General features: G+C 38.8%; 1 protein-coding gene across 1 annotated transcript in view; it reads left to right on the forward strand.

Annotated features, from left to right (window-relative positions):
• The window catches only part of LOC122793778 (trypsin-3-like), a 242734-nt gene that overhangs the window by 189953 nt on the left and 38863 nt on the right, over positions 1-13918 (forward strand). The window contains exon 3 of the mRNA XM_044061968.1: positions 7105-7246. Coding sequence (XP_043917903.1) covers positions 7105-7246 — 142 coding nt within the window. The remainder of the gene's footprint in view (positions 1-7104; positions 7247-13918) is intronic.

A 13918-nucleotide genomic window follows, 5' to 3' on the forward strand; every position in this document is an offset into this window, starting at 1 on the left:
TATCCAAGAGCTAAACAGTCATACCTCTCAAATGTCCAGGTTTTTGACTCAGAGTTTTGGTCTTTTCTTGTGGTTTTCTTGCACATCATTGAGGACTGAAGTCACTAAATAATGACAGGCATTTGAGATTCGGACTTCATATCCTTCATAAAATGTATGCTGATACAAAACCTTTTATTATAGCAACTTATTACGTTTATAAGAGCAATATTTAAAATCTGTCCCTATTTGTGGATCAGTGTCCTCCAATTATTTTTGGCTTTGTCCAAATTTTTGTGCTAAGAGGTTGAGAGGTATGGCAAAATTGCTATCATAGGCAACACACTTCTACTTCACCCTTTTCATGCCAGTGTTCTCACCTTAACACCATCATGAGATGACAGCAATCTGGCTGTTGTATGGTGGTGGCAACACGACAAGTCATGCAAAAAGCTGCTCTATGGTACTCATTGTATCAAAAAAGTGAACAGGTATGACCCTGAGAGGGCTGCCATGGTTCTCTGGAATGTGACGCAATGAATGGCAATGGATTGCAATAGTACTGAGTTTGGCAGGGTTGTCTTATAGTAGAGGAAAGAGAGCAAAATCTTACATTTGCTGCATAGAGACCACTAAGGGTGTCTAACTGTGAACTGTTATGATGGTCCCAGGCATAAAATGCATGCCTGGAATTGTTTGCCAGGGTCGACATTTGTTCCAACCAGTACCAGCAATCTTACAGACACGATAGTGGATTTTAAGTTATTTGTAAGGAATTTATGTCTCAAATTAGAGTTTAGGGACAGTTCTAATGTGTCCAATTTTGAGCAGTTTAAGAAACCTAGTGTTTACATTCCAGGGGTTCCACCTTTAGTGGCCGCCTTTAGTAAGTTAGTAGAGAACGATTTATATGAAATGGACTTTAAGGACAAATGGTACAGGACCAAAGGGAATTTAACCTTTGGCCAGAGGAGAGCTCTAACCGTGTTGAGGAATGACCATTCCATCACTATCAGACCTGCCAACAAGGGAGGCAGTCTGGTAGTGATGGATTCTGAGTTCTATGACCAGACTATGAAAAGGATGTTGGGGGATGAGCAGTTTTATTGTGTTATAGAACAGGACACAATTAAGACACATGTTTATAGGATATGTGGGATGTTGGATGATCTCCTTTAGAGTCATGTTATCACTGAAGAATTATTTGAGTATTTGTTTGTCAGTGACCCCCTCATACCTGTAATCCAAGGCCTACTTAAGATCCATAAGGATGAGCGTGCCCCCCTGTATGAGGCCTATAGTTGCAAGTAGGGGGTGGTCCACTGAACCCTTCTCTATATATGTTGAGAGGTTTTTGCACCCAGTTGTGGATGCAAATCCTTATATATTAAAAGATACTAAACAATTTTGATTGTATCTATATGAGTGCCTGAGAATAGTACCTACTGACTCCCCTGTTATTATGGTCACATTGGATGTCCATTCGTTGCTTACTGTGATTCCGAATGAGGAATGTGTCAAGAGGGTCTATAACTATTTGAAACATCACACTGAATTTAGTAGCTCTAGAATGGACCTCTTGGTTTTGTTTTTAGAAGTGGTATTAGAAAACAACATTTTTTGTTTTGATTCACAGAGCTATTTGCAGAAGGATGGCCTGGCTATGGGCACTACTTGTGCCAAGAGCTACGCCAACCTATTTATGGCTGCATGGGAGTTAGAATATTTGTTTAAATTGGATGAGGTTTCCCTTAATGTCCTCTTCTACAGACATTTTCTGGATGACATTTTCCTCATTTGGAAAGGAAGTACTGAGGAATTGGTAGAGTTTATTAACCAAGTTAATGAGCTGTCTCCCTATTTGAAATTTAGTCATTAATTTTTTGATAAATGGATATTGTTTCTTGATGTCTACATAGAAAGGTTGGTGAATTGACTCTTGAATACAGGGGTTTATAGGAAATCATGCCATTGGAATGCCCTTTTACATAGGCAAAGCATGCATCCGGGATATATGTTTAGGAATATTGTGAAGGGTCAAGTTATGAGGGCTTCATGGTATAATCCTTCAGATGAAGGATTTGACATTGCACTCAATGATCTATATAATAGATTTTGGGAAAGAGCTTACAGGGAGGATGATGTAGTGAAAGGTATGTCTGGCCTTTCAGCTTTAAGAGTAGACAGAGCCTGCCCATATTTTTCAGACTTAGTGGGAGCTGTGGCTGAGAGTGATCAGCATGAGACTCTAACTGAACCTGATTGAGGTGTTAAGATCAGAGTGCCCCTGTTTTATACCCAGGATGTAGGGAACATCAAGGATGTGATTAGAATGCATTGGGTGGTGTTGACAATGGATCCTGACATCAAATAGGTTATAGGGGAGGTCCCGCAGTTTGTGTATAAGAAGAAACCTAATTTAAAGATGTTACTGCGTTGTCCCAGGCACAGGAGTGGTAACCATGAGCAGATAGGAACCTCACCCTGCAATCAGTGTAATGTCTGCAGATATATTGATTCTAGCTCTATATTCATACACCCTAACAGTGGTATGAGGTATGAATTTAAGGTCACTGCCAATTGCACATCAGAACATGTGGTATACCTTACATCCTGTTCGGAATGCAAGGCATTCTACGTTGGTAAGATGGACAGGAGGCTTAGACACAGAATTAGGGAACATCTTTATCAAATTAGGATCAGATCCACTGTCAGTGCCTTATCTAAACATGTCCTTTGTACTGATGACACACATGAGTTCAGTTTCAGAGTCATGGAAATAGTTTCCTCCCATTACAGAGGAGGGGATATAAGGAATCGAACTGAGACACAAGAAGCAAAGTGGATCATTAGGTTGAGGGCGGATACCCTCCCAGGTTTAAATGATAAGACACCATTGATGCCCTTCCTCAAGTCTAGAGGGCTCAGATAGCAGTTCTGTATGACAGTGTTTTATTCTGCAATAGTACTTTTGGGTACTGTGGATTGTTTGTTGGGGGCTAGATATAGGTATCAGTCTTCAGCATATGCCACTTGTAGATATGTATTGTAAAAGAGGACATTGTGACTGTCTTGTGGGGGCCAGACACAGGAGTTAGTATTTTACATTTGTTGTTAGCATATTTGTCATAGTAGTTTTAAACATTGACACATCCAAGTGTGTAGGGTTTTATAGTATGTGATTGTACACACAGATTAGGGATGATATCATGTTTTTAGGCATAGATGATGTTTTAATAAGTAGATGAACACATAGTTTATATATTTTTTACATGTATTCTTATGTATGTATTTATGTAATAATATTTTATTCATAATTTGTTTTAAAGGAAGATGTTACTTTAATAAGTGGAATGGATTATTTTTAGTTTTGGTGCCTTTTCTTCTTTATAACTATGAAAAGTTGTGAATGTTTGTATATGGTCTGAGGAAGCCCTATCAGGGTGAAAGCGCTTACTGCTGTTCCTGTTTGTGAATAAACTGATATATTTGTGGAAGAAGTTGTTTTTATTTGAATGTGTTTATATATTTGCAGCCTTTGCTCATCCCGACACCTCATCATATATGTTTTATTAGTTTTTGATTTGGAACAACTTAATTTAGTATTTACTATGGCAATAAATGTAATATTGTTCTAAATGCTTCTGATGACATAACAATTTTTTATTATTGGTACGTGCCAACATACAGTGGATATAAAAAGTGTACACACCCCTGTTAAAATGCCAGGTTTTTTGTGATATAAAAAATTAGACCATAATAAATCATTTCAAAACTTTTCCCACCTTTAATGTGACCTATAACCTGTACAATTTAATTGAAAACAAACAAATCTGTTAGGGGAAAAAATATAAAAAATTAAAAATGTACAATACGCTGGTTGCATAAGTGTGCACACCTTTAAACTAATACTTTGCAATTTCACTGTTGTCTCATATTTTCTCCACTTTTTGCTGACTGTCTTCACTGTGTTCCATGGTATATCCAATGCTGTGGAAATTTTTTTGTACCCTTCTCCTGACTAATACCTTTCAATAATGAGATCCCTTTGATGCTTTGTAAGCTCTCTGTGAACCATGGCTTTTGCTGTAGCAGGCAACTGAGTAAATGTCAGGAAAATCCTACAAGGACAGCTGAGCTTTATTTGGGGTTAATCAGAGTCTCTTTAATTGATGGCAGGTGTGTACCCAAGAAGACTGAATGCTGTAATTAAATCAAAAGGTGCTTCAGCAAAGTATTAGTTTAAGGGTGTGGACACACAACAAATTATTAGTTTAAGGGCATGCACACTTATGCAACTAGCGTATTGTATGTTTTTTATTTTTTATATTTTTTCCCCTAACAGATTTGTTTGTTTTTCAATTGAATTGTGCGGGTTATACATAACATTAAAGGTGGTAAAAGTTTTGAAATGATTTATTGTGGTTTCATTTTTTATTTCACAAAAACCTGGCATTTTACCAGGGTTGTGTACACTTTTTATATCCACTGTACCTGCTTTTTTCTTATAAAATATAATGATGAACATATCTGTATGAACAGGTAACATTTCTAATGTAGCACAATAAATTATTCAAATTTTGTTTGGTAAAAAATTACCTTCAGTGCTAAACTTATAAAATTCTGATTTATAAGGCTTACTACTGAATAAATAGTTAATGTTTGCCTCGATTCAGATGACAACTGATATCTAATCACACATATTGATGTTAATCTTTTAGAAATTGTTTTACCTGAAGTTTCAATAAGCTATTGCAAATGCAAGTTACTAAATATCACACCAAAAATAATGCAAAATGGATATTGAATTAAAACATATTAAGCATGACAAACACTAATACAATACGTTAGGGACAAACTTTTCAGTGTCATCCATATTTAGAACTTGCTCATGATTTATCAGTCAATATTGTATCATTTTAAAACTATAATTTATTTGTTAATCGTGTAAGTGAAATGTTCCTCAGACATTTTGACACTTTTCTGACAGGACCTTAGAGAGAGAGAGTGTGTGTGTGTGTGTGTGTGTGTGTGAGTGTGTGTGTGTGTGTGTGTGTGTGTGTGTGTGTGTGTGTGTGTGTGTGTGTGTGTGTGTGTGTGTGTATATATATATATATATATATATATATATATATATATATATATATATATATACACATATACATATGCACACACATCTACAGAGTGCTTAAAATAATGGAAACCATAGTACTCAAAAGAAAAGTCACATATACCTGGGAACAGACAGTGACCAGAGGTCATGAGTCAATCCTGGGACATAGATCTGTGAGGAATCATCTGTAACAGTAAGTATGGATGATCTATAAGTACTTGTTTGACTAACAAGAGTTATTCGTCACCAGAAAGAACAAGTGGCCAATAAACACCCTTATGGGACTCCATAATTTGAAGATGAGAATGCCAAAAGATGATTCTGTATACGTGCAACATGATACTATGTTAAAGTAAAAATTGAAATCCTTAGCACTTTAATGTCAGCAATATTTCACCATAGTATTAACAACTCCTACATTTTCAGGAATAAAGGAGCAGAAATATTGCCATTATCATATTTTTGGATAACATTAATTTTTAAAAAAATTAATAGGTTGTTTCAGTACTATAATCAAGATAAAAGCCATGATGTCATTCAGATAAAAAAGTTTTCAGACATCGCATGAGAAATCATTTGATAGAAACTTTTTCTCAAAAATCTTAATCTAATATATATTTATATTTTTTGGCAGGTGGGGGCCTCCTCTTCTATTAACTAATGATGTCTAATATAGCACTCATCCATTCAGATGGAAAATTTATTTTCATTGATGAACATCTAAAGAAATGTGTAATGGGTCTTTTCAATGTAGGTACATCAAGTTTCAAAAAAATCTTACTCAGGCCATTTACTCCCACCAAGTCTTTTGGGTGAAAACAAAAACAATGCTATATATACTTGTTATTTGTATACTAAAAGGTCATCATTTTGAATCATGTTGTAAATCATACAAACTAATTAAAACTGCAGGATAAGTAAATAGTTTTAATAGAATATTATAGCAATAACCCACATTTGGGTGTGGGTAATGCTGGACTTACACATGGTTGGAGTGGTTTGGTCATGAGGGTGAAGCCCGAGTGACCAAACAAAGCCAACTGTGGGTAAATCCATCATTACCAACACTGAGCCGTGGGCTATTGCTGTTATACAATGGTGTTTGTTTTGTGTTGTGTTATGTTTGTGTTCCTGTTATTTAGGTTTTTGTTTGCATTAGTTTGTAGTCTTGCACTTTGAGATAAAATAGTCCACACTTTTAGTTCATGTTTATTGCTTATTTTATTAAAGATTTAGGGGGCAGTATCGAGAAGTGCAGTGCTTGCATTTTTGTGTGTTTTTTTTCTGTTGTGGCATTTTTACAATTGTTAAATGTAGTTTAGTACATCGTATGTTACACGTACACTTTTGAAAGAAGAGGTTGATGGAGTGTGGATCTGGATTTACCAAGTAGATTAGTGTATATGAGCTGAGGGATGGAGGACTGTATCAGGAAGCAAGACTCGGTGCTGGGTGCTTGAGGTACGATATCGGAGACTTGATTACGGTTTTGCTGCTTTTTCTCCATTTACATAGGGACTTCTGTACTGGTATGTAAAATGTATACTTTAAAGAAATAAAGTTACAAGTCGTGAGTGAGGGTGAATCTGCTTTTATGAAGTTAATTGCTGTTCGGGCTGAGGGACTGAGTAGTGTATTAATAACAATAATGGGTTTTGGGTGATTCAGCTGCAACACCACACACTTTATTACAGTTTTGGTGCTTGCTATGGTATGCTTTACTGTGTTGTTTTGTCCATTTAACATTTTGCCGTTGCCGCTGCATGATACATTAGTGGCTGGACTTTTTTGTTACTTCCTTTTGATTTACAATGTGCACGCTGATTGGATTAGCCAAAAAGATAGCACGTTTATCGGCTTTGCCTACTTTGCATTGTATAATAATGAATTTTGTTTCACTGGAGAAAATTGCAATGCATTTCATTCATTACTGTAATGCTAGAATGCTAGTTCAGCAAATATTTTATAAAAAACACTTTCTAATTTGTTACTGTACACTTTTACCCTAACAGTGCTAAGCAAACAATGATTGTTGCTGGAGAATATTCCCTTTCCACTTTTGAAGGCACAGAACAATTTTTCAAGACATCAAGGATATTTGTACATCCAGATTACAACTCTTCAAACAAAAATGCTGATATCATGTTGATAATGGTAACTTGATTGCTTGGGTTTCTATTTTTAAATAATTTGGTTCATTATGTTGTGTTGTTGTTTAGACGTTGTCACATTATTGGTGTCACTGCCAAATGCTGCATGAGTTTATTACATTATTGAGAAAACACAGGACTCCCTATTATATTATGCAAGTGGTATATTTGGCTTCATACTGACTTGCAAACCAGAATGCCAGCTTCCAATATCACTAGAGTCAGTTGTATGATAATGTCACATCTTAGAAATAGATATCACAGTGGAAATAATCCTTATCAGTATGAAAAGGAATAGTGTGTTCTTAAATGTTTCATACTTTGCAGGGTGCAAAATTCTAGCTGCATGTTTAACTTCACAAATGCCAAAGATACTATATTCACTTCTAATGTCTGATTAGATGAACAACCCAGTCCAAACTTTCACTATTATATGATTACTCCCCCAGTAACTTTAAAGCCATTTGAGTCTAAGCAGTAGAACTGTTTATATTATTGTGGAATTTTGCACTTATGAAAAAATGCAGTCACACAGTCTCGATGTGGTTCACAAAATATGTTGGCTGAAATGCATACACAGTATCCTAAATGGGTAGAAATAATCCCTTTTTGTCATTGATTGTATCAGAGTGTGCCTGTCTAGCCCTTTGTTTGCTGTAATGACCCAGTCACACAGCAAGCATCACTGGTCTCTTAAAGTTCCCATCCTTGGAAAGGAGCCTTTTTGCTAAGTGACAGCAGATTTTGGTATTTCCAAGTGGCATGTGATGTCCCTAATGTGCTGTCAGTCACAGAAATGAGGCTACCACTGTGATGGCTCAGTAGCTTATGCATGTGCCACTCATGCTGGGAAGATTCAACAGATGGATGTAGGAAGATCCAACAGTTTTAAGTTTTATCCCTGCCACAGATCCCTCTACATCAGCATGTATAGTTTTAACACAATATTCACATATTTTTTCCACAAATGTCAAAGTGATGCCCTTAATGTAAACTAATCTACAAATTTACTACGTAACATTCTCACGCTTTTCCTTATCTAGTTCTAGCTACCTTCCTAATCTAACTTTCTTGCTTTCCAAAGCCACTCCCCCGATAAACTTTACCATACACTATATCTTTTTTCTTTCTACTCCAACATTCTCATCTGTAACTAACGTGTACTATCCTCAACACTCTAACAACCTGCTCCTACATCCCTATGCACCCAAATTAATTCCACTACTAACTCTCTTTCGCCTTACCGTCAATCCTCTCTTTATAGCTCCTACACTCCCATAGTTACATCAATCTAGAACATGCTTCTTATTTACATAACTACCATTTTAATTCCTCTTCTCTCTTTCTTAACTTCATATCACAATAACCTATCATACTTTAAAATATCACCCACTCTTACCCATACCCTCAAATACAATGACACCATCCACACATTCTCGATCTCTCCCTCTTTACATAGCTTTTCCTATATACATCTCCTCAAAATCAGAATACTATCTCTCATCTCTCTCTCCCCTAAATATAAGCTTAACTTCTACAATTATTACCCTTACTCTCCTACACATACTCTACTTGCAAAAACTTTTTTGCTCACTGGAGACATTCACCCTATCCCTGGTCCAGCCACCTCTTTTCCCTATTCCAACAACTCTCTAGCCTTATCCGACCCCCCCCAACTCATTACCTCATCCTCTCCTCCTGTCTTCTTCAACCCCCAAAAATCTAACCATCCTTTCAGTGAACATACAAAACATACTCAATAAAACCACTGAACTTCATGCATGGATAATTCACAACACTCCACATATCTTAACCTTATCTGAAACCTGGCTTAAACTCCACATCTCAAATAATGAAATCCTACCCCCTGGATATAACATCTACTGGCTGTATAAAATTAAAAAGGGGGGTGGTGTTGCTATTCTCTATTCTGAACAATTTAATCTCGCCCCTTTATCTACTCTCTCCCAAACTTCCACACTGCAGAACTAATACTAAATTGTCATTTAAACCCCCATAAAAATTTGCAATTGCTTCCCTTTATATCCCACCAGGTAAAAACATTCCCATCCTTGAACACATACTATCATGGATTTCCCATAACATTCCCTATGAAACACTCATCTTCAGTGATGTGAATATAGACTGGAAAATTCTTAGTACAGGCTTACCTAACCTCAGCATAAACCTTCATGGCTTTAATCAACTTATCACAAGCCCACACGTTTAAATAAAAACTGTAATACTGACTCTATCCTTGACTGGATCCTCACAATTAACCCCAATCTCTGTCACAACCCCTGTTCTCTACCTAATTACCATAACTGACCATCTCCCTACCTATATCCATAGATACTCTCTCCAACTGTACAAGTCTTGCCTATACAAAGACTGCCACAGACTCTCCAGTTTTAATTCTGTTACTTTTAATGACAGGCTCTCATCCATCAACTGGTCCTGCCTCTGTCACCTTCCCCTCAATGACGCAATACTAAAATTCAGCAACATATTTCTAGATATTCTCAACACCTTAGCACCCCTAAGGAAAATTAAGATAAAATCAAACTCTGCCTCTTGGCCTTAAAAAGATACACACTTCCTTATGCATAAAAAGGACAGTGCTTGGAAATTCTGACTGAAAATCAAATCACCTACACACCTTCAAAATTACAAGCAACTCATAAACCACATTAAAAAACAAATTAACAATGACAAGAAAATTTCTACAATAACACCCAAATAAACCACTACTCAAATCCCAAAACATTCTGGAGTACCATCAACAATATTCTTCACCCAGGAAGTCCTATTACCCCAAGTTCATAGGTTCATAGGTAGGTACTAGGCTATTGGCGCTCGGGCCTATATAAGCCTAGCCAAAAAGGTACCCTGGCTTTCGCCACCCAAGAAAATTATTTTCCTGTGCCCCTGTCGAGCAGAGCCCCAGAGGTGATCCCCGGGGTGAATTTCCTATTTCCCATCCAGTCATCAAGATTTTTCTTGAAGAGTGCTACTGAGGAGCTTTGTTTGATATAGATACGTAGTTTGTTTCAGAGTATGGGAAGTCTCTGGGACAGGAATCTATCCCTCCAGCATGTTCTGCTTATTGTGGTGACAAGGTTTAGGTCCCTAGAGTGTGCAGCTCGGTGGGATTGGGATTTCTTTAAGTGGAGCATGTCCAACAGCTCTGGGTTTGACATAGCTTTGTATGTTAGGCAGAGATCGCCTCTGAGTAGGCGATATGCAACAGAGTAAAACTGGAGTTTTTTGAGACGATCTGTGTAGGGCATCTGTTTGAGGCCAGTAATCTTCTTTGTGAGGTATTTCTGCAGCCTTTCCAGTTGTTGTAGATGTCTTGTGAGGTACATACCAAAAGGGGCATTGTAATCTATAATGGGTCTAATGAGTGACGATTAGAGGGGAATGATGACCTCTTTTTTCCTGGATGAGAAACCTTTTGTGGTGAGGTGTGCCACGTAGAAGGATTTCTTGACTACTGTGGCGATGTGATTATCAAAGGAGAGACTAGTCTCTTATCACACTTTCGGTGTTAAGTAGACTACCACCTATGTGGTAGCTCATGGATACAGAGTTTTTACCAAAGGGGATGACAATGCACTTTTTGGCATTGAGCTTGAACACCAGGCATCTGTCTCAGTGAGGCCCTTTTGTAGGATGTCCACATCGTTAGGAGTTTTGATTATGGCTCCTAGTTTGCAGTCATCTGTGAACTTCATTAGCCAAAGACCTTCTGTGTTAGCCTGTACTTCAGAAAAGTATATACCAAACAGGAGAGGATCCAGGACTGAACCCTGTGGTACTCCAGTTGTCACTGGTCTGAAGTCAGATTTGGAGTCTGCTACTTTTACAGTGTGGGTTCTGTCAGTGAGCCAGTTGACAACCCATCTTGTGACATAGGGATTTATACCTAGTTTAGTGAGTTTATTTATAATTCCAGAGTGGGGGATGGTGTCAAAAGCCTTGGTAAGATCTAGATAGGCTGTGTGAACTACCTTACCCTCGTCTACGACTTTGGTGACTGCTTCAAAGAAGTCTATCAGGTTTAGGAGACATGATCTGCCTTTTACAAACTCGAACTGGGTGGGGTCCAGAGTTTGGAGATTACAAATGTCTTTGTTTATAAGTTCCATGATGATACGTTCCATGGCTTTGCAGACCAGGCTCGTTAGGATAATGGGGCGGTAGTTCCCAGGGTCCATGGTGGCTCCTCCTTTGTGGAGTGGGATAACCATCGCTGTGTGCCATTTAGTGGACACAAAGCCTAAGGTGAGGCTATGACTGAACATGGTGCTTAGTTGGGGTGCCAGTTCATTCTGTAGTTCATGTAGAAATCAGCCTGGGGTGTTGTCAAGTCCCATGGATGCTGTGTTCTTAGCTTTGGACAGTGTGGTTTTTACCTGTGCAACCGTGATTACAGGAACTTTGCATTCTTCCAGTATAGAGATGGGCCCGTTAGGGGGTGAGAGAGGGGTAAAGTTAACACTGAACGTATCTGCCAGGATGTTGGCAATATCAGTTGGTTCTGTATATTTAGTGCCATTGTGCTGTAATGCAGAGCAGATCTGAGTGTTGCAATTGAGATTCTTGGCATAGCTATAGAATGTTTTGTGTCTTTAGAATCAGTGGCAAGTTTGTTTTCGTAACTAGCTTTGGAGGATTTTATGAGGGATCTCAGCTTCTTACTGAGGCTGACCAGGAGGTTCTTCCAGTCATGGGATTTTACTCTTTTTTGCAACAGTTTCTTTCTTCTGTTATAGAGTTTGTTTATGGCAGGGGACCACCAGATTGGCTTCCTTTTTTTTGGAGAATAGCATCTTGGTTCTGTTAGGGATAGCATGATCCATGCACTTGTGTAAGTGCTTATAAAGTGCATTTGTGTAGGATTCAGCAGTTGTACCTCTATTTCTGTCTGCATGGGTGTCGTGAAGTTTGCTACTTCTGTCTTAAGAAGCATGAAGTTGGCTTTGGAAAAATTTTTTACAGTGGTTTCCCTAATGGGGGGTGGGGGCGGGATGCAGATATCTAGGGTGATTAGCTTGTGGTTGGATATGACCAATGAGGAATTGACCTCTGGTGTGGAACACCAGTCGCCCATGTTGGTAATGAACAGGTGTAGGATAGTATTGCCCCTGGTGGGGGTGTGGATAAGTTGATCCAAGACGTTGGAATTTATGAATTCCAGAAAACGTTGAGCAAAAGAGTTGGTACATGAGTGGTTTTCCCAGTTAATGGTTGGGTAGTTGAAATCGCCCATTATGAGGGTGTTGGATTGTACCCTAATATTTTCCAGTGTATCAAGAAATGAGGACTGGGAATCCTGGGGCATGGTGGGGGATCTGTAGCAAGTTAAAGTTTGGATTGCAGTCTTGCCTAGAGTTAGCTTCACTTGGATAATCTTGGATGCATTATGCTGAGCAACTAGCCTGGAGGTGTGGATATCCTTAATGGATATGGATACACCTCCACCTTTAGTGTTTTGGTCCAGGTTAGGTGGCCGAAAAGTATGGTATGAATTATAGCCTGGTAATGCAGGGGTGCTCTCTGGAGCCTTGAACCAGGTCTCTGTCACTGCACAGATGTCGATATTCTCCATTTTAAGGAGTGCCTCGAGTGAAAGTATTTTGAGGTTTAGAATTCTAGCATTGAGTAGCATTATCCTCAGATTTTGCTTGCTTGCACCTATTACGGTGGTGAATTTGTCATTTAAACATTGCCTAAAAAAGGCACTATAGGGGTGGCAAGAGCCTTAGCCAGTATCAGGAATCCCAAGGGTGACAGATGCAGGCCATCTCTGGCAAAGCATCGTGGTCTATTGATCATGTCATCCCAGGCAGACAGATACTGGATCCCCTTAGAATGACACCAGAAGCTTAGCCAATTGTTGAAGTCAATCATTTTGTCCTTGTACTGTGGTATCATTCTGGGTGATGGCAGGATGCTACTCAGGGCTAGGTTCATACCTGCCTGGGCTACAAGATCGGAGAGCTCCTCCATGTCTCTTTTCATGAAGTCCAGAGAGGTACATCTCAGGTCATTCACACCAACATGGACAATGACAAAGCCATATTTGTACTTACTGTGGCATGATCTGAGTGCATGCATTATGTGGCGGATCCTGGGACCCGACAGGCAGCTGACAGTAACTTTCTCCTTCTTTAGCCTGGTGAGTGGAACATCAGTGTGCCTGACTCTAGAGTCACCTATGACTATAGTGTTGGGTACGTTGTTATGCCTTATGGGCTGTGGTTGAGTGGCACACTGAGTTTGTGGGCTATGTGTCATTTAGGTTGTGTTGGGGGGTGGAGGTTGCTTGCGTTTCTGCTTTGGAGGGCTCTGTTGCTTGAGTAGATTTTTATTGAGAGCCTCCGTGAATGTAGGTGTGTGTTTTGTGCTTCTATGTGTCTGTTTTGATGGTGTAGGTTTTGAGGGACTATGTGATGAGTGTGGTGTGGTGCAAGTGTTTACCTTCTCCTCTTGAATGTCTAATCTAGTCTTGGGTGAAGACAGCTTTGCTTCCAGTTTGGCTATATATAAGTGCATCTCTCACAGGTTGTAGTGTTGGGTGGTAGGAGGAGAGGGTTGTCTGTGTACATGAGGCAATTGCTGGATTGCCTCAAGATGCCCAGATTCATCAAGTAGTCAGGAGAAAACACTG

This window comes from Protopterus annectens, chromosome 2.part0, assembly GCF_019279795.1.
Source record: "Protopterus annectens isolate FY-2018-M chromosome 2.part0, PAN1.0, whole genome shotgun sequence".
Lineage (NCBI taxonomy): Eukaryota > Metazoa > Chordata > Ceratodontiformes > Protopteridae > Protopterus > Protopterus annectens.